General features: G+C 41.0%; 1 protein-coding gene across 2 annotated transcripts in view; it reads left to right on the forward strand.

Moving 5' to 3' along the window:
* The window catches only part of fbxl8 (F-box and leucine-rich repeat protein 8), a 23839-nt gene extending 2120 nt beyond the window's left edge, over positions 1-21719 (forward strand). Inside the window, exons 1-3 of one of the 2 annotated variants that reach the window (XM_020522973.2) lie at positions 84-765; positions 13887-14098; positions 19477-21719. In XM_020522973.2, coding sequence (XP_020378562.1) covers positions 13962-14098; positions 19477-20455 — 1116 coding nt within the window. In that variant the 5' untranslated portion in view covers positions 84-765; positions 13887-13961 and the 3' untranslated portion in view covers positions 20456-21719. Of the gene's footprint in view, positions 1-83; positions 766-13886; positions 14099-19476 lie in introns of those variants that run through there. The other variant, XM_020522982.2, reaches the window with a different exon arrangement.
* Positions 21720-22008: the final 289 nt, after the last annotated feature.

The following is a 22008-nucleotide window of genomic DNA, read 5'->3' on the forward strand; positions in this document are numbered from 1 at the left end:
CCCCCCCGAACACCAAACCTTATCTTTCTCTCTCACCCTCCCACACCCCCCCACCCCCCCCCCCCCCCCCCCTCCAGTCAGTAAATATCAATGACACCATTCTGAATCTGTCTCTCTCTGGACTTCCACTTGATGAAGGCAGGTGTTGGTAACACAATTCGTCATTGCCTTCTATGTACCAACTCAGCCTTTTGCTGACTGCAGATAAAAGAGGCTAAAGACCAGAATCTCAAGCCATAGCCTTTGGTCATTGTTCACCACTCCTTCCTGTGTTTCTGAGCTGTAGCCAACTTGCAAGTAGGTACTGTATGATCCTGCCAGCAGTGCTTCCATAAGATCCTCCAGACCCAATGGCAAGCAAGCTAGTTCAACAGCATCATCCTCTCTCAAGGCAACATGCCCATCATAAAGGAGTCATCGATCCAAACCACCTCCACTGAAACACTTGCGGATGTCCTTAAAGCCTCCCTGAAGAGGTCAAAGGTCACCGCCGGGACTCTGGATTCTAACAAATTAAAATGGAGAAGATCCATGCAGGAAGGCACCCGAGTATATCGAAGGATTTAATCAGGAATGTGCAGAAGCAGAGTCAAGGGGTCAGAGACAACATCTCAAGCCATAGCCTCCCCGCAACATCTTGCTTCACATGGCAGAGCTTGTAGACTGCACACGGAATGTGTCAGCTATCATGAAACCCATTGAAACAGCATGGAAACAAGTCACCCTCAATCTCAAGGGATGGCTAAGAAGAACAGAGAGAGACTGGTGAGTGTTACCTAATTTGAATTTGTACAGTATTTCTTTTATATTTGGTGATTTATTTTACAAGGTGTTTCATTTAGGAAACTACAGGAGTGAAAATGTATATACAGTTTTATAAACTTGTGACTGTCTTTTTCAGATAGGAAATGTGCATGTGAACCTCGCTGCAATTTACACGGTGATTCCAATGGAAACCTCTGATTCGGTTAAAGTTGTTTCACTCAAAATCACAATTGTATAAAATGTAACTAGGATTTTAAGTGAGGAATTGCTGTATTCCAGATCTACTTGATTTAATTCTAAACCTGTGCTTTTGCAAGTCCTACAGCTTGACATCCACTTTTAAATTCTATTTAAATCAGTGCAAAAGATAAGGCTAATGATTTCAACCTAAAGTGCCAAGTGGATGATCCGTTTTGGCTTGCTGCAGAGGTCCCCGGCTTCTCAGATGCCAGTCTTTAGCCAATTTGATTCACTTCATGTATATCAGCAAACAGCTGAAAGCACTGGATAGTGCAAAGTATGTGGGCCCTGACAACAGTAGTACTGAAAACTTGTACTCTAGAACTTGCCATGCCTCTAGCCAAGTTGTTCCAAGACAGTGACACTGGCATCTACCTGACCAATGTGAAAAAATGCCCAGGTATGTCCTGTAGACAGAATGCAGGACAAATCCAACCTGGCCAATTACCGCCCATCAGTCTACTCTTGATCATCAATTAAGTGATGGAAGGTGTCATCAACAGTGCTATCAAGCAGCACTTGCTTAGCAATAATCTTCTCAGCTCCTGCTTTCATTACAGCCTTGATTCAAACATTGACAAAAGAGCTGAATTCCAGAGATGAAGTGAAAGTTGACATCAAGGCTGCACTTGACCAAATGTGGCATTAAGAAGCTGTAACGAAACTGGAGTCAATGGGAATCAGGGGAAACTCTCCATTGCTTGGTGTCATACCTAATGCAAAGGAAGATCATTGTGGTTGTTGGAGGTCAGTCATCTCAGCTCCAAGATATCTCTGCAGCAGTTCCTCAGGGTACTGTCCAAGGCCCAACCAAGCTGCTTCATCGATGACCTTCTGTCAATTGTAAGGTCAGAAGTGGTGGGGTTTACTGATGATTGCTGGTGATTCATGGCTCCTTAGATACTGAAGCAGTGATGCCCAAATACAGCAAGCCTAGATAAAATGCAGCTTTGAGCTAACAAACAACATGTAACAATTTGCATCCACACAACTGCCAGGCAATGACCATTTCCCATAAGAGAAAATCTAACTGTTACCCTTTGACATTCAATGCCATTACCATCACTGAATCTCCCACTGTTGACATCCCCGAGATTACCATTGACCAAACCATTAAACTGAGTTGGACCAGACATAAACACAGTGGCTACAAGAGTAGGTCAGAGGCCTGATTTCCCAAAGCCTGTCCATTATCTACAAGGCACAGGTCAGGAGTGTGATGGAATACTCCCCACTTGCCTGGATGAGTGCAGCCCCAACAACACTCAAGACGCTTGACACCATCGAGGCCAAAGCAGCCCGCTTGATTGGCACCACATTCACAAACATCCACTCCCTCCTCCACCGACAGTAGCAGTAGTGTATACTATCTACGAGTTGCAATGCAACGATTTACCATGGCTCCTTTGACACCACCTTCTAAACCCATGACCACAACCATCTGGTAGGATGTGGGCAGCAGATATGCGGGAGCTGCACCTCATGCAAATTCTTCTCCAGGTCACAGACCATCCTGACTTGAAAACATATCACCGTTCCTTCAGGGGTGCTGGGTCAAAATCCTAGAATGCCCTGCCTAAGGGCATTGTGGGTCTACCTACATCAAATGGACTGCAGTGGTTCAAGACTGCAGCTCATCATCACCTTCTCAAGGCCAACTAGGGACGGGCAATAAATGTTGGCACAGCCAGTGTTGCCCTCATCTCGTGAATGAGTTAAAAACAGAAGAATCTTACATCATTTTTCAAATACTGCAATACCATATTATAAGCAATCAACATGCACCTTGAAGATGAGAACAAGAAAAGGTGGAAACATTCCACAGCTGTCTGAACCTCTGACTTTCTCCACGGTTTATTTTTCCTTCAGATTTGTAGCAACAACAGTATTTTGCTGTTGCATGATGAAGATGACTAAAATGGTTTGTCTTCTTTTTTTGCATGTTGCCAAAGTAAAATATGTTTTTAGCACAACACAATCTAGCTTCAGTGAAACAGATGTGACCCAAACATGCCACACCCTGGAAGCACAATTCAGGCCATTGAAACATATTTTTCATTTCCATGGTTTCCTTCCTGTATCTGTTGCTTCTTTGAAGTGTTTCAGCAACTCTTCCCTCTGAAAAGTATCATCCTGTAGAATTAGAACTCTCATGTTGACTAATCTACACTACCATGACCAAGGAATCCATAACAATCAAAAGATTTACATTTCCTTTTCCCACTGTGGGTGGGTCCACTCTAACATCCATATCATTGAGTCATTCATCAAAACTCCTACTAAACTTGCCTTGAAAGTATCAATTGCAAGCCTTTTTTCAGTGCAAGTCTCTTAGATGACAAAGCTTATTATCCTTTCTGTGGTACAGGTAGTTCTCCTTTAATGTGATAGTTGTGTTCTTGTGTGACCTCGCGCTGTAGAAACTCGCATTATAGGGAAATTGCTATAGAAAATCACTAAACCTGTGCAGCAGAAAGTTTGCATTATCCAAACAGCGTCCACAATTCATCAATCGCGTTATAGCCAATTTGTGTTAATGAAGCACACATTATGGCAGAACTACCTTTACCTCATTAAACTTCAAATTATCTTCGATTATAGCAAGTCCTCACTTTTAGTTATCCTGCTTAATGCCATTTTGTTTTCACATTGCTTTATTTCTAAGGGGTCTTTTCTCAAATTGTAATGGCATTGTTTCCACCTGGAGTTACTTTCCTTCTGTATTTGCCCTCCCGCTGCCCCGGCTTTGCTTCCCTACTTCTGTTTTAACTTGGGCTGCTCCCTTCATCATTTGTTCTGTTTTCCCAACTGCCATTCTGAACTCATACTGAGGGGCACTGTCTTCTGGCGGATATTCATCAGTGCAGGAACTTTGCACTTCCCTACCCTGACTGACATCTATCATTAGAGCTTGGTCAATCTAAACAAAATTGTATCTGTTGCCTGGTTTTGAATTCTCTCTATAAGAAATGGTAATTTCATTGCCCACTGTTTGTTCCACATGGGTCTTCCATAGTTTGCCTCAATCTCTGGTCAGGTCATCACTGCAACCATTTTTGTCCCTTAAAACCATTTCAATCCATGATGGTCTGAAGTGTAACAATCAGATGATGGAAGTTAAAATTCAGTTGTCGGTATTTACCACTGTTGAAGGCTCTTCTCTACCAGATAAAGTGTTTCTCTCGCAAAAGTCACTTCAAGACCCACTATTAGTGCTTGTTTACCCCTTTCTGCCCCATTCTGTCAGTCCATGACCCCAGTTCCTAGTCATCACCCTGAGCTTTCAATTAATGTTTAAAATTACCATTTGCTTTTCCTGAACATTCCACATTATCATGTCTCTCCATTAATTCGTACTCTCTGGTCCATATGGTAGCCAGGTAGCTGCCTGGTAATATGCCTTTGAGTGTGCAAGCTGTGTCACATGCATCAAGTTCTTTCACATTGCTACAATCTACATCCTCTTCGTCAGGACCCCGAGTGCAAAACACAAGAGCACTTGCTGTACAAGTTGTTTGGTTGCTTCTAGTGAGTGGCTCAGATTGAAAGATTTTGGAGTTCATTCTGATTAGTTGCGAGGAATGAATCTTAGCAGTTTGATTGCCATGTTTGATTAATGTCTTGCTATCACATAGCTTGTCAGGGCCTCTACTCTTCATGGTTCCCAATGGGAGAATCCAGTTTCTGAGAGGAGCCTGGAAATGTTTTTCGAAGCAGGATGAACCTGTTAGCAGCCAAGACAGGCATGGGTCTGGATGGGCACAGACCACAAACTGTTTTCATTGACCTGATAGAAGCTTGTGAGTCTTGAACACCGCTCTTGACTTTGTCCTCCAACACCCTGTGGATGAGTCCCTTACTGAACCTCCCTGGACAAAATTCACCGAGCCTTTCCATAAGCCAAAAATAACAGCTTGCAGATTGGGGCGGTATCTCAGCTGAGGTGTACATGTTTGACAGAGACTAAATTGTGCAAAACTTACGCTTACTTTTCCAGCAAATCTGGAATGAAGCAAGACTCCCAGGAGACCTCAGCAATGCCAAAGATTGTCTCAGTCTTTTGGATTGCTCACTTCCAGCTGCGGAAACCTTTTTGTCAGAATCCCAATGTGGATTCAGAGCACTACAAGGCATGACAGATCTGATCTTTACCATTCTGCAGGACGTGCAGTAATGAGGGAAGACTTCATAGAAGGATCTTCAAATGAGACCTTGAGGGCAAAGCTTAGAAATAAAAAAAAGGGGTTATTACCTGCTGGAATTATACTACAGACCTCACAGTAGTCAGAGGGAAATAGAGGAGCAGATATGTAAGCAAATCACAGAAAGGTGTGAGAGAACAGTGTTATAGTTGTCAGGACCTCAGTGTTTCTAACATTAATTGTAATTGCCTAGTGTGAAAAGATCAGATGGGGTGGATTTTTTTTTAAATGCAAGAGATCTTTTTGTGCCAGGATGCAATTGGTCCTACCAGAAACGTAGTGCTAGACCTAATCCTAGGGAATGAAGCTGGTCGAGTGGTTGAAATTCCAGTGGGCGAGCATTTTGTGTCTAAATTAAGGGAAGACAGATTTGAATATCATTAGACAGGGTCTGCTAGAGACTTGGAGCAGCCTATTCACAGTGAAGTCTACATTTGGAAGGTGGGAGTCTTTTAAAAATAGTATTCAGGGCCACTGTATTCATTTTAGAGTGAAGGGCAAAAGCAGCAGGTCCATGGCATCCTGGATTTAAAGAGACATTGAGAATTTTAAAAGGATGCATTTGTCAGATGCAGTGCGTTAAAAACCCGGGGAGGCCCTTCAAAAGTATAGAGTGTGTGTAGGAGTTTGCTTAAAAAGGAAATTAGGAGGGTATAGAGGGGTCATGGAATATCTTTGGCAAATGAGATCAAGAAAGACCCCAAGGCTTTTTATTTGTTGAGAGTAAGAGAATTACCAGGGAAACAGTGGGATCTAATTGAGACCAAAGGGACAACCAATGGATGTAGGTGAAGTCTTAATTGAATACTTCTCATCTGTATTCACAAAGGAGAAAGACATTGTAATAGGGAATTTCAGGTTGGACTGGTGAGGTTCTAGAGCATGTTAAGATTAATAAGGAGGAGATATTAGACTTTTTAATAGGCCTACAGGTGCATAGATCCCCAGGGCCTGGTGAGATGTACCCAGGCTGTTGTTGGAGGCAAGGGAGGAGATTGCTGGGGTCCTGGGAGAGAGATTTAATACCTTGCTGGCCATAGGTGAAGTTCCAGATAACTGGAGGATAACTAATCTGGTTCATTTTGTTCAGGAAGGGCAGTAGAGATAGGCCCGGTAATTACAGATCATTTAATCTGACATAACCAGTAGGGAAATTATTGGCAAAACTCGAAAGAACGAGATGAATCAATATTGGAATGGGAGGGATTAATCAGGAATAGTCAGCATGGATTTGTTAGAGGGAGATCCATTCTGACTAATTTAGGTTTTTTGAAAAGTGACTGAATATATTGATCAAGGTGGTGCAGTTGATGTGGTTTAAATGGACTTCAGTAAGACCTTTGACAAGTTCCCACATGAAAGGCTGGTCCAGAAGGTAAGATCCCCTGGGATCTATGGTACGTTGACAAACTGGATCCAAAATTGGCTTAACAATAGGAGGCAAAGGTGATGATGGAGGGTTGATTTTATGATTGGATGACTAACTATGTGCCACAGCGTTCGGTACTGGAACCATCGCTGTTTGTTATTTACATTAATGACTTGGATGTGAACGGTGAAGGTATACTTAGTAAGCTTGCACATGACATGAAAATTAGGGATGTTATTGATCGTGAGAAGGATGGTTTCAGGCTACAGTCTGATATTGATGAGCTGGTAAATTGGGCAGAGCAATGGCAGATGAAGTTTAATTCCGATAGGTGATGCATTTTTGGAGGTCTAATAAGGGAAAGACATATTCAATGAATGGTAGGTCCTAGGGAGTACTGAGGAACAAAGGGACTTTAGTATACAAGTCCATAGATCCCTGAAGTTGTCAGCACAGATAGATAGGGTGGTGAAGAATCCATATGGAATGCTTTCTTTTATTAGCTGGGACATAGAATATAGGAGCAAGGAAATCTTGTTACAATTTTGTAAAACATTGGTTAGGTCACAGATGGAATACTGTGTGCACTTCTGATTGCCACCCTATCAGAAGGACGTGATCGCACTTGAGAGGATGCAGAGGAGATTTACCTGAATGTTGCTTGGGATGAAAAGTCTCAGTTATGAGGAGAGACTGGGTAGGCTGGGTTTGTTTTCCTTGGAGCAGAGAAGACTGAGGGGGCATCTGATTGAGGTATACAAAGTTAGAGTTGATTGTAAGAGTCTCTTTCCCATGGCAGACATGTCTAAGACCAGAAGGCATAAGTTTAGGTGAGGGTCAAGTGATTTCGGGTGGATATGAGAGAATTTTTCACCCAGTTAGTGGTGCTGCTTGAGAGGCTAGTAGAAGCGTACTTGCGCAACACTAAGAAGCATCTAGATGGATACTTAAAATGCCAGGGCATAGTAGGCTTTGGACCAAGTGCAGGTAAAGAATTTGGGTTTAATGTAGTTTGGTGTTTGTTGGTTGACATAGGTATGGTGGGCCAAAGGGCCTATATCTATGCTCAATGACTCTGTGACTCTGTGAGGTCCAGGAAAAATGCCAGGAACAAAACTAAGCTGTCTACATAGCCTTCATCAATCTGTGGAAGGCCTTCAACTCAGCCCATCGTGAAGTTCTCTGGGAACAATATCCATGGACATACATCAAGGCTGTGCAGCTTTTTCGTATGAAATGACTGCCATGGTTCTCTATGGCAGACTGGAGTCTGATGCCTTTCCCAGCAGAAATAGCATCAAGCAAGGATGTGTGTTTGTACCTACCTGTTTCTTCAGCTTCCTAGTGACCATCCCCACCCTGTCACCGAGGAAACACAAACTTGATGGGATTGTTCTCAAGCTCTCAAAGGCTGAAAGTGAAGATGGAAATCTTGCCCACAAAACCCTCCAGCATGCAGTTTACTGTTATATCGTAATGTGCACATAAGAAGACCTACAGGCTCGTCTTGAATTGATCAAAGTCACATATGGAGCCCTACAGCTGAATCTGAGTGGCAAGAAGACAAAATCAGGGCTTGCACCAAATCAACCCAGAGTAATCACTGCGGATCACTGGCAGTAGTCAGTCAATCACTTCTGCTGTCTCAGTAGCCATGTGTCCCAGTCAGCAACCAATGGAGATCCTACACAGGAAACATTGTCCACTTTGGGACTCTGCTCAAATGTGTCTACGCTGACCATCAGCTGTAGACAGATTCAAAGTTCTTCTGACACTCTGTTATAACTGCCAAACTTGAGTGATATATTGCCAATGCCTAAGAAAGTTCTAGACATACTCTTAACTGTTCTCAGAAGATCTTACACAATATCCTCAAAGCACTTGAAGAAAATTGGCTTTGACCTCAGTGCTGGAAAGGCATGCACGAGAGCTTCACAAAGCATCAGTAGGCTTTCAAAAAGGATGGATAACAGAGGCTGAAGATGCAAGAGCAAGAAGAAAACTCAAGAAAGGCACGCAACACCTCCTTGACTGTGGACTAACCAACCAACAATTGACTAATTGTACATTTTAAAAGTTTTTTGTAACCTTGCACGAACTGCACTGTTATCTCTGACATCTATCTTTCTCTCCTCCTTTGTCTCTATTCTATGTCTACATGGCTTGTATCCTCCTTACTTCAACGATCTGCCAGTTGAAAGCTCCTGAAGTGAAATCTCTTTTGGGTGGTCTCACACAATGCCTCAGTGGGCACCATTTTTTTCTCATTGATGCCAGCCTTAATGAAAGCCTACCCCTGTATACAAAGCATTCAAATATTCAGGAGAAACGGTAACTAATAGTAGCTTTGAAAACAGAAAGATCAACATACAAAACTGAAAGCAAGTTTGGATTGTGTCCAGAGTCTAATCGATAAGAACGATATCTTTCCACAATCTTGAATTAATTCTTTGCATGAACCATGCTAAAATGTTTCTCGAATTGTAGTCTTATTGATCAGCTAAACTTTTGTGCAGCATTTCATTGATCACAGCATGTTTCCCACACAAAGTCTATTGCTGAAAGGACTTCTTTCAGCATAGAGTACAACTGCTGTATTCATGTCCGTGAATTTCATGTATTGACCCACGTCTCTGAACTTCTCATTGGCAAATTACCTTCCATGGTCAGTAAGAATTTTAATTGGTAGCTCAAATCTAGTTCCTGTCCATTGCCCCATCATCATCTCTGTGATAACACTTTTTGTACTTTTCAGGTATTATTATTGAGACACTAAATCTGGTTGCCAGTTTGATAAAATATATTTGTCCTAATCTTTAGATGCATGGGAACTACCTTGTGTAAGTCAAGCTCCAGTGGATGGTTAAAATTAGGTGTAGTGGTGACCTCTGGTACTTACTTTTAAAGTACAGATTTCAAGCTTCACACTAACCTGTTTTATCAGCCTCCTATATGACTCATCAATCGCCCCTGCATGTTTTGGCAGAGTGCTTCCCAGAGTTTTACCTGGTGTGACCTTTGTTAAGACTTGAAAATTGCGTGACTCAAGAGTGTGGAGAGCCAACAAGCTGTGAGAGCAGGAGAGCGATTAGAGACTGAGAGTGTGTGTTTAGAAGACCAAGCTTTGGTCTGCGCCTCTGCATATGAGAACACATAATCCTCAGTTATAATGCCCATTATCTGTATATAATTAAACACAATTAACAATTCAAAGGCACTCGGTCCAAGTGTTGAATGAAGGGTCGAGGTCATGTCTCATTATGACAGCAATATATCATAACATACCCAAGAAGTCCACATTAGTACATTGGACCAACTGGACATCTTCAATAATAACAAAAGGAAATCATAATCAAAAACTACTTGACAGTGTCCTCACTTTCAGCCACATAAAAGCCCTGGTGAAACTAGCAACCACCATCGTGAACCCAAAGAGTTGAATTTTGCTCACCCTGTTAGCTGAAGAATCTGCTGCCTACTATTACAAGCTTGTTAGGAAGAGACATTGCTGTGGAATCTCCAAATCTCTGAATGATTTTTCAAAAAGTAAAATATGCCAAAAGGCACGAGGCACTTTAAAATAAAGCCAGGAGAGTCTTACTGGTGTGATGGCTGAAATTTAGGCTAGGTTACGGGTGAACAGGACAACAGCAACTGGAGAAACCAGTGAAGCAATGCTAACAAAAATATACCAGAGTGAGCTAGGATGATATGAAGATGGAATGAAGAAGAAATTAAATACATGGACCTTCATCTCTCTGAGGCTGGACTTTAACTGTGATGCTGCAGATGAAGGATCGACTGACTGTGGGTTCAGACTTGTCCTGATGTAATCATTTCTCTTGGCAAGCTACTGAAGACTGAACTTGATGTTCCACAGGATGGTCATCTTGACAAGTGTCCAGGTGAGGTTAAGAAAGTCACACACAAACCAGCAATGGTATCATAAAAGTAAGACTGCCGATATGATTCATCAGAAAGAAATCTAAGACCAGACATCAAGCACAAAAATGAATGTTATGTCATAAAGTAATTAACCATGTCTAGGGGGAGCATAGGCATCTCTCTCTCTGTTAGAAATCTGCGGTTATGTAGCTTGAGAGCACCACACTGTAGCTGTGTGGGCAAGGTATAAGACAGACCTGTATGAACTATCACACATACTCTATTGGTAGCAATCTGCACCAGATTCTCGCAATGGAGCAAAATGAGCTAATTGCACCACACACACATACACACACATACACAAACACACACACACACACACACACACACACACACCAGAAAGGGAGGCAAATGGTGGCTAATGTAAAAATTGACTATTTGTTGTTTCTAATTTGACAAAATTCAAATGGTTTGGAAAGTGATTGCAAACTACTTGATACAAAGAGCTGCAGAGAATGCTATACTAGAAAGTTGTCTGTGAAGGAGACGAGGAAGTGTTTCCTGGTGACACATTAAAGAGGTCCAGTTGTCCCACATTGCCAGAAAGAGAGACAATGCTGAGGTAGTGCCATTGGTTTGGAAATGGAACAAGTAATTAGGATGCTGAATTACATCTACTCAAGATTGAAACGACTTTGAAAATGTTCAAAATGATGCTAAGCAAAGTACTGGCCTGTCACCTGGAGAAGTGGCACCCAGATTCCTGGATAGTGACATGTTTCAGATGAGCTGTGTGCATGGGATGGACTCTGTACATGGTCAAAAGAAAATCGAGTTACCTTTGTACTCAAAGGAAATCCAGTCATTAAATCATTTTCTGATATAGGAAAATGTCTGGAATCCATGCTGAAATACAAATTTGGCTTTGGAGAGCTGGAGATGTGATTTACTGACCTCTAGTGGAGATAGAGGCATACACATCTCAGTGTGATACTGAAAGGTGTTTCAAACCGAGGAGTAAAATTAACCAAAGATAATCATCTAACTCCTACAATATGTGTGCACAAAAGAGGCCATGGCTGATGTTCAGAGTGAGCCATGATCAAGCCAGCATGGTAATCAGAATGCCAGGTATAAAAAAAAAACTTATAAAAACACACGAAGAAGGAGGGATGGAGCAAAACTAAAACCTCAGAACGAAGCATTTATCAGGGAAATTGTTAACTGTTTAAACTATTTCTGATGGAGCTGTTGAACTGTGTTTGGCTTTGTGGTGTTGGTGTGTGGGCATTAGGAGGGAGATAAATAGTTGAATTTATATTTCTGAATTCTCCCTGATCTGCAAGTTGGTCTGATCGACAGCTGCAGTGTAGAATTAAAATGGGCATAATGAGAACCAGAGTAAACCCCAGTTGTTTCTTGAAAATCGACCCATATATTGCACCAGATGTAGCAATAGATGGTGTTTATGACTGAGCTTAAGAACAGATGCCCTCAAAGTTTTCACTGGCTCTGGAGTACAGACCGTCTCTTCTGCTGCTTGTATGAATTTGGTATTTTCTGTAAGGGTCTGTAATATCCAGCATCCAGTCAAATTGAAGAATCATCATGAATTGTAAATGGTAAAGCAAAAGAAAAAGAAATAGGATTACATTTATCTTTTACAATATAAAGATTGTAACATACACACAGGATTAAGGGAGAAATTTTGAAAAAAACAATATTTCTTTTTTCTAAGAATTCACAACAATTAAGCTTGGGGAATGAAATATCACACTTATTAATTTTTCAGTTCCAGTGAGTTTCAGCAATTAATGAATTATAGTGAATTATTTAAATTGTAATTGCTCCTGATTAAACAAAGTCAGAAGTCACATGACACCAGGTTATAATCCAACTAAGTTATTTGAAATCACAAGCTTGAGAATGTCACTTCACCTGACAAAGGGGCGGCACTCCGAAAGCTTGTGATTTCAAATTCACCTGTTGGACTATAACCTGGTGGTGTGTGACTTCCGACTTTGTCCACCCCAGTCCAATACCGGCACCTCCACATGCTGATTAAACAAGACTTCAATGTTTCATTGGTTTTTAGTACAATACTAGTGGGTCATTAGTTTATGTTCACATCATAACAGGGATTTCTATAGTAATGCTTTTGAGAAAAAATACTCAACAACAGGCTTTGGAGGGGCAAGTTATCACTGACAACAACTTTCAGGTTTCTGCATTTAGCTGCACATATACAGACACCAGAAGTGGCTGTTAGTTTTACCCAGTACTAACAAGATTAAATGCTTCATAAAGACTGAAAGAAATGAGGATGCTTAAAATAAGAAACAAAACAGAATTTGCCAGAAAAGTTCGGTAGTTCTGGCAGCATTTGTGGAAAGAAATCAGAGGTTAAGGTTTCGGGTCCAGTGACCCTTCCTCAGAACTCAGATTAGATGCTTAATTCTGCTACAAGCTGTTGTAACATTGATGCAAACTGATCTAATTCATTAATAAAAACAGAAAATACTGGAGAATACCAACATCTGCATGTTTTGCTTTTACTTAACTCACCATTAACTCTTTTTTTTCCCCAGCTGCTTTTTTTTTGCTGCTCTAATTATATTAAATATAACCATATGTGTATATTATAAAATAATAACTTGCCAACTACAAAGGTGTCACATTATAATACAACCGCTCTGACTTGGGGAGATCACACACAGGAATTTTTGGTGTTGTTGAGTCTTAATCTTTAAAGGAATAGATTGAACTGAAATTGGCCAGTGTGTGTAATTCCCTGAATGTGTGTTACCAAGGGTGGAACCTTGTTCTTCAGGCTCACATTCAGAAAATCTGTCTCCATTCCTCACAGTTCCCTATTGATGAACTTTAATAGTCAGAAGATCATGGGGACCACATCTCTGGTTCCCATTAGACAATCACAGAGGGCAAGGTTTCAACCGAGCATCAAACATTCTCAATGTCATTGACAGAATTAAGTATGTCACATGAGCATAAATAAAGTAACACAGTTGACTTTTTTCGCTTTGAGTTATTTGCGTCTGTTACTGATTACATTTCATTCATTTAGGATCAGATTCAACAATGCATAAGCTCATGGAAGAGTCACAAGATTAATGAATCGGGTTTAGGACAGCTTGCAAGTAGATTGCAAAACGGCTGATAGAGTCTAACAATGTGCAAATCCCTGCCAACTAGAAATGTAGAGAACCCGTCAATTGAATTAAAACCTGCCAACTGCTCATTTGTTCTTAGTGCGGTATTGCTTGGTGCTGGCTGTTTTAGACTGAATGAAATTGCCTATGCAAACTTTCTTTCTTACTCTGTGGGAAATCTTCTCTCATAAAATGAAAGATTCAGACATGGTTCAGAAACAGTTCTGCAGTAACTAATGTTCTTGTTGTCATAAGGTACTCCTGTGCACCGCTGTCACCTCCCAGAGAGTCAAGTTTGTGTTGAACAAGCAGGAAAACTAAACCAAATGAATGGAAATGCCTGAGGAGATCTTGGCCTTGATATTTTCCTACCTGTTGGTGTGTGAAAGGCACTCAGTCTCACAAGTCTGCAGAAAATGGGCAGAGGCTGTTGCTTCTCCTGCTGTGTGGTATTACACTGTAGTGAGGTGAGTGGATATTCTGCTGCATTTATCTGTCTGATGAGTAGTAGCCATTGCATATAGTCCTTGTTGCAAATAATCCTTTAAATGCTGGGCTTGAAATGTTACAATATTGCCCACCCTGAATAAATGAAACAAAAACAGAAGTTGTTGGGAAAGTTCAGCAGGTCTGGCAGCGCCTGTGAAGAAAAATCAGAGTTAACTTTTTGGGTCTGGTGACCCTTCTTCAGAACTCAATGAATAAACAAAACCTTTTTATTTGTTTTGTTTTGAATGTTTCATTCAAGTTGAATAATATATTTGCTGGGGCATGGACTTTGAGTTAGTTGCTGGTGGTTCGTGGGCCCCCTCATCCAATCACATAGTTGTTCTGGCTGGTTATATATAGTTATTTTCTATAAACGGATAGAAAATGTAAAGATGGAATAAAGAAGGAAGCCATTCAGCCTATTGTATCTGTGCCAACTCTTGATAAAAACTGTCCGATTTCCTGTTCTTTCCCCGTAGGCCTTAAATTTAAATATGTATCCTGTTACCTTTGAAAGTGACGATTGATTCTGTCTACACCACCCTTTTAGACAGAGCATTCCGGACCAGAACAGGTTTTGTTGTGATCTTGGAAACTTCAGAGTTGAAAGAGTGGAGATGGGTGGAATCAACCTGCCTTTTAGGATGGTGTGTGTATACCTGTGTTGAATGTAGTACAGTGAAGATTCAGTAGATTGGTGCCCCAAGTAAGAGGATTGTTTTATTAAAGACTGTGGAAATTGGGTCTATGTTCTCAAGTTTACAAGAATGAGAGATGATCCATTGAAACATACAAAATTCTGAAGGTGTTTCACAGAGTAGGCACTGACAAACTGTTTCCACTGACTGGGGAATGGTAGCACAGGCTCAGGATGAGTAGTCAACCATTTGAATCTGAGGTGAGGAAAGATTTCTTCACTCAGTCACTGGAATTCTCTATTCCGGGAGGTTGTGGATGACTATATTTAAGAGAGGGATAGACAGATTTTTGATTTCTCAGAAGAATCAAAGGAAATGGAGAGGTGGTGGGAGTTGATGCCTAAGGTAAGTCATTGTCATAATGAAAGGTGCAGCAGGCTTATTGGGCTGTACGCTCTATTCCTGCTCCTGTTTCTTGTGTTTTTGTGCCACTTCAGTGGAGGGGAAGCCTCTCCACAGGATGGCTGAATGCTGCAACAGTCGTCCACTGATAGCTGCTGCTCAGGTTGGAGGGGGTTTGGTGATGGAGGCCTGACAGCCCCAGGCCACGTTCCTGGCGAACAGCTTTCAGGCTTCTAGCAGGTTTTGCTGTCAGTGATGGACACATCTGCCACAAGGCATATCCAGTGGTGACCCCAATGACCCTGCAAATGGGCTCTGTCAGACGGGTAGCTTCTGCAGGTGCCTCTGGGAAGATCTGACCTTAACCTGACATCTCAGTCTCACTTTGAAGCCCAACCACAGCACCGGAAAGTTTTCGCCCGAGACATGGCCCATAAAAAGGCAGCATTTTCGCTGAGACTGCAGCAGACTGACAGTGAACTCCTGTGGCTGTATATTGTGAATAAGCATAATCTGACTTGGCAGTGAGACTGTTACCACTGAGCCATGGCATCTTGAGGCAGCCCTTGGCACCAAATGCCTTGCGCAGCAGAACATCGCAGAGGTAGCATTTTCAAATCCACCTGAATCTCAGTGGATTTCATTGCTCAACAATGCAAATATTAGTTTTGATGTTTTGATTGGAACTAACATTAGGAGTTACTGCTTGCACCCTGTGTCCCATCCACACGCGCAAGTTAACGCACAGCCCATGGCTGGGGCAGTCTTACAATGAATATACATTTTTGAAGGGAGCTCTTACCTAGGAAAGATGCGTGCGATGTGTACACTGTGACCTAGTCCCAGTGCTCAGTCTGGAATATTTAGTCTGAGCTTTCCAACCTCATGGACCTGAAACCGCCACACCTTAAACCCAACAGGCGTTGCTGAGCTTAAAAATGTTTTTATAAAAATATTTTTTCAGATTTGCTGTCTGAAGGGGAGTGGTAGCCAAAATGAGTGTGATGTGCACGTCATATGGAGCTTGTTCGATTAAAAATTACACAATTGAAGAAGGTGTAAGATCCCTGAAATAAATCAGGGAAGTTGCAGTTTGGTGGTAATGCTGCTTCAGTTATGTATGGGGCATTAAAGCAGAGTGACTATTTAGCCAAATGAAGTGATTGACATGATCTTACCTCCAGGGTGTATCTTAAGAATGCAGCAAAGTAAGGACAATTTCACTGATTGCACTCTACTTTTTGAAGTTCATCCATAAAAGCATGCACAGAGTCAGTTTAGCAAATGATCCGTTTAAGAATAGATTTGCAAGTTCGAAAGTTAAAAATGTCGATGAATGTTTGAGCAAACAGCAGAAGCACAGCTTGAGAGCTCCAGTTGGAGGTTTTACAAGTTCCACATTATTTATCACTCCTAAATGGAAATATGTTAAATGTAGCGAGGAAATACAAAGTCTATAAAGTTTTAAAAGAGACAAATGGCATTCGTATAAATAGTAGTTCAGAAATAGAAGGGATCAGACAGGAAAGAAATGCAGAGCAGATTAAGACACTTTTGGACTGCATGCAAATAAGGTTGGTGAGCCATCAGTGCAGTTACACATGGGATTATCACACAAAGTAAAAAGTCATCATAGTCCCAGAAGATCTCTCCATTTGAGAGAGTTTAATCTGAGGGTTACCGTGCCTCAGGCAAGGGGCAAGGTTGAAAAGGTGGGACTGCTAAAGTAATGATTGATGTTTTGGAGAGTTCAATGACAAATCTATTTGGTTAGAGTTTAAGGACCAACAAGGGGGTTGTCCTCCAGTTGAGCCTATACTGTAGGCCACCGAGTAGTGGGAAGGAGATATTGGAGCAAACCTGCAGATAAATTGCAGAAAGTTTCAAGATGTTTAGCAAGGTATTAACAAAAGACTTTAATCATGCAAAAATGAACTGAGTTTGGGGCAAAGAGTGAAAGGAATTCTTGTAATGTGTACAAGACAACTTTTTTGATCCATTGGAAAGAAAGCAATGCTGGCTCCAGCTATGGGGAATGAAGTAGGTCAAGTCATGCATGTTTCAGTGGACAAGCATTTAGGAAGCAATGGTCACAATATCATTACATCTTGAAATAGTTACAAATAAGGACGAGGAAGAACCTCATGTGAAAGTACTCAGTTGATGGAGGGCTAATATTGATTTGAAGAAAGATCTGAGTCAAGTGGGTTGGAAACAAAGGACAGTAATAAAAACAAAAATAGTAAAAGAGCAATGGTAAATCTTCAAAGTGGAAATCGTTCAGGTACGGACTAAATATATTCCTGTAAGGGACAAAAGGAAAGACATCCAATGCTAGATCTCTGTGCCAACTGAAAATAAGGTATTTAAACTGAAACTGATAAAAGGAGCTTCTAATAATATCTAACCATTTGTATCTACATTCACGAAAGAACCGAGAATCACATAAAGGAGAGGCTGATAGAGAAATCTGGACAAGATAAAAACAGATAAAGAGGAAGTACTTAAAAGATTGGCAGTGCTGATAGAAAAATCCCCAGAATACATAGGAAACATCTAGCTTACTGAAGGAAGTGAGGGTGGGAATTGCATAGGCTCTGGCCCGTTTAGATATGGGCTACTAAAAGACTGGAGGATTGCAAATGCTAGACCTCTGTTCAAAAGACAAGAGAAGAATGACCCCAGCAAGTACAGGCCAAACAAACTAATACAGTAGTGGGGAAACTTTCACAGATAATAATCCAGGATCCAGAAGTGGCCCTTGGAAAATAGATACAATAGAAAATGAAAATCAGCACAGACTTTTAAGAAGCACATTGTGTTTGATTGTTGTGCTTTATATGATAAGCAACAGAGAATGTTGATGAGAGAATTACAGCTGACATTATATGTATGAATTTTCAAAAGGACGATTATTAAAATATTACATAAAAGTTTTAGCAAAATTGAAATATATGTGATTACAAGAGCAGTAGCTGAGGTGGATACAAAATTGGCTAAGAAACAGAAAGAACAAAGAGCTGTCATGTCAGTTATTTGAAGGGAAATATACCATAGTGTCCCCCAGGGATCAGCATTTCTCTAAACCTGGGGACATTGGATATCTTTTCAAAGTTTACAGATGGTGCAAAACTTCAAAATGTAGTAGACAGTGAGATGGATAGTGACAGACTTTACTTAGGACACAGACTGGTGGCAGATGAAATTTAATACAGAGAGGTATGAAGTGATGTATCTTGATAGGAAGAACAAGGAATTGGTACAGTTTTAAAGAAGTTGCAAGAACAAAGAGGCCTGTTGGTGTATGTTCACAGATCTTTGGAAGTGGCTGTACAGATTGAGAAGGCATACAGCACCGTTGACTTTATAAGTAGAGGAATGGAATGCAAGTGTAACAATTTAGGGAAAATGTTTGCAATAATGCTAAACCACAGCTGGAATGTTCTGTTCAGTGCTGTTCAGCACACTTCAGAAAGTATAGCCATGTCTTGGAGAGCTAGCAGTAGAGAATCACTATAATGCTATCAGGAATTTGGGACTTCAGTAGAAACTTAATGTTATCTTTTGAGCAGTGAAGGCTGAGGGAAAGTTTGACAGAGATGTTCAAAATCATGAACAATTTTGATAAAGTAAATTTGAAGAAACCACTTCCAGTGGGAGAAGGATCAGCAATTTCAGAAACAAATTTAAGAAGTGACTTTAAAGGAAAAATATTATGCTGCAGATTTTGAATTCACAGTCTGAGTGGATGGTGGAGACAAGTTGTATTGTAATGTTCAAAAGGGAAATTATGGATAATGTTAAGGAACCAGGGAAGAGTGGCTATTTGAATAGCTCTTTCAGGGACCAGCGCAGGTATGCTGAGTTGAATGGCCAGTTTGCATGCTGTATCATTCTAGGTCATATCTACCCATTCAAGGTACTTGTGACTATTGTGTTTAATTCTGTGCTTTTTGTTGACAGCCTAGAGGGACCAGTTGCTGTATTCATCGGGTAAAGTGAAGTCTGTTTCTGTGGCTCCATTTAATCCTTTTTCACTCCATGTTCACATACAACAAACTGGATCAGTGCTTGTGCATGATCCTGAAATGACATTGCTGTCTGTCTACAACCACATTTTTGAGATGATTAAATCCTTACTAAGCTTCGATTTGATCCATGCTCACGGCAGTCAACGCGAGAGCAACCAACAAATGTGCATAGTCTTAGGATGACGTGGTCCAGGCTTACAGCAGGATGATATTTAATTGTCTCTGAATTGTGCCTTGTTCACATGGTATCTTTGTACTGACTGTTTGCTGTACTTTTGCTGTCAGGTGTGACTCTGGAGAGGAAAATGACCAGAATGTGCATGCATGCCAACAGTTCCAGCATCATATCAAATACCTGAAGATTTTGTGCAATCAGTCTTTCGAAGCAAATCGCAAGAACTTTGTCCAAATTCTACACAACTTGTCTGAATCGGCAACGGAACTGTTGGGCCTCTCCACTGTATGTATTGGTGAAAATCCTTACTTCTATTCCGGGCAGGACTTGCTGCAAAGTATCAAAAGTTTATTTAAAACAGCCTCCTACGTACGTCTCCGCCACATTGACTTCCGAGAAATGCCATTCACTTTGGATGATAGCATTGTCCAACTTGTCACCAGCAGAAGTCCATCTTTGGAGAGTTTGTTCATCAATAATAAGACGCTTGTGTGCAAGGTGACTTCCGAAACTCTTCAGGAGGCCCTGAGGAGTTGCCCAAATCTGGCTGCTCTGGGATTGTTTTATGCAAGCCTGACAGAAAACATCCTAGCTGAGCTACTGAATGCCAAGCGACCGCCATTGAAACTCCTTCAGCTACACTGTGAGCGTATGGATAAATATAATCCAACTATCTCAGCTGAGATGTGGGAGGCTCTGGCAAAGAGATACCCTACTCTTTCTGTGGACATCGAGCTGGACCATACAGTCCCTGCTAAGAAAATACCCCAAATCCTGCAGCCTACTATCCCAGCGGCCAGCCTAGAATTAAGTACCTTCACGTTTATGGTGGAGCAAGTCAACTTTATCTCTCAGAACTATCACAACACGTTAAAAAGGATTGTTCTGCAAACAACATCCTCTGATGAACTGAACCAGGCCTTGATGAGACTGGCATCTTGCTGCTTGTCTTTAGAAGAGATTCATTGCTACTGTGTGGTGGCCGTGGATGTTGTGCAAGCTTTCATTCTGCACTGTCCCAGACTCTGCAGATACACCCTGAAAACCTCTAAAGAGCCGCACCCCTGGCTGCCAGCAATTCTACGATGAATTTAGGAATTGAGCTGCATGACCCAAGTTGTCAAGTGACAGTGAATAAACATCTGTTGATTCTGCTTGAAGAATGTGCACAGGCGCTTGTTTTAAAGGGCTCCCTCCAAGGACAGATCTAAATATTTTGAAAATTGAAAGGTCTCAGCTTGCAACAAAAGGACCCGATAGTACAAAAGACATTAACAAATGGAAAATTTACAGCTTCTGCAAAACAAACAGCCTTAAAAATCATTGTGGTGTGCAACAACTGATGGCCAATTGTCTCCTAATCCCATGCCTTCAACATTTTACACATGGTAATGTGATGGTCAGGTCCATTCTACACTCTAGCATCCTATTCAGTAAGCAACTCTCTCCTGAACCTTCTATATACATACCAAACCAGTTAAGTTCGTCAGAGTATTTGCGTTGCAGTGAGAAATTATATTGTGTCCCAAAGTCACACCAGGCCTGTTTGGCCTCTTTTTATAAACCCATAAATTGCATGTTTTACTTTTGTTATTGGTATTCCTTTGTAAGGCCATGGATGACTGCTGTTTTGGAAACGAAGGAGCTGGTTTCTGTGCAGGTGGGAAGCCATGTTCCATCTTTCGCAAAGCAGCCTTCAGAGGGTATAAAGGAAAGCAGAGGGGCAGGACAGTATAAAACACAAACAGCGAACAGACCTAACCACCACTTGGGTTGCAAGGTGGATAGCTTCCTCACTCAAAATTCTCCAGTTTAGAGCTACTTTAATATGACGGTAATTAGATGTGGTTAGATTAGATTCTTGTGGTATTAATAATAAAATATTTCAAAGTTGCACTCTCTCCTCACACACCCAGCATAATCATCGTTGTTGTCTTTCTCATTAACATACTTTTAATTTTGAAGTATACAAGGATGTGTTCAGACACATAATCAGCAGTGCCCTGAAATTGGATCTCTTAACATAGGCATTGACTGTGCTTTAAGAAAGATCACTTTGTTTTTCATAAATATAAGACACTTTAATTTTGAAAAGTTTATTCTGGTGATCTTTTGGAAGTATTAACAGAGGTGTGAATACAGTCAAGAGTGCTACAACCTTCATTTTGTAAAATGTATTGTTCCTGATTATCACTGTTAACTGTATAGAGAGCTAAAAGGAAAACCTAGAATTTATAAGCTGTTTAGCTGTTTTTTCCTATAACTTTGCAATAAGAATTCAAGTAACTTCATGACTCTTAAATGCAATGGCTTCTTTTTGTCTATTTAATAATATTAAAATACTTAATTTCTATCATTAGACTCAAGAATATTCTTTTGTACTTAAAGTGCTAAGCCAGAGTCTTGCAAACCAGCAAAGTTTTTTTGCAATGGAGTGATGGAGCTATGACCAGTTGAAGAGCCTTACTCTGTTACACAGCTGTTTTCTTTGATCTTGTGTGTCTGCTGTGCCAGTGTAAATCTTCCTGGGTTATCTTTCTACATTCTCCTTATGCACTCACAACATTACTGGTGATAAGGAAGCATCATGCTGTCAAGAGATAGTAGGAACTGCAGATGCTGGAGAATCTGAGATAACAAGG

Source organism: Rhincodon typus, unplaced genomic scaffold (genome assembly GCF_021869965.1).
Source record: "Rhincodon typus isolate 14 unplaced genomic scaffold, sRhiTyp1.1 hic_rhity00000791, whole genome shotgun sequence".
Lineage (NCBI taxonomy): Eukaryota > Metazoa > Chordata > Chondrichthyes > Orectolobiformes > Rhincodontidae > Rhincodon > Rhincodon typus.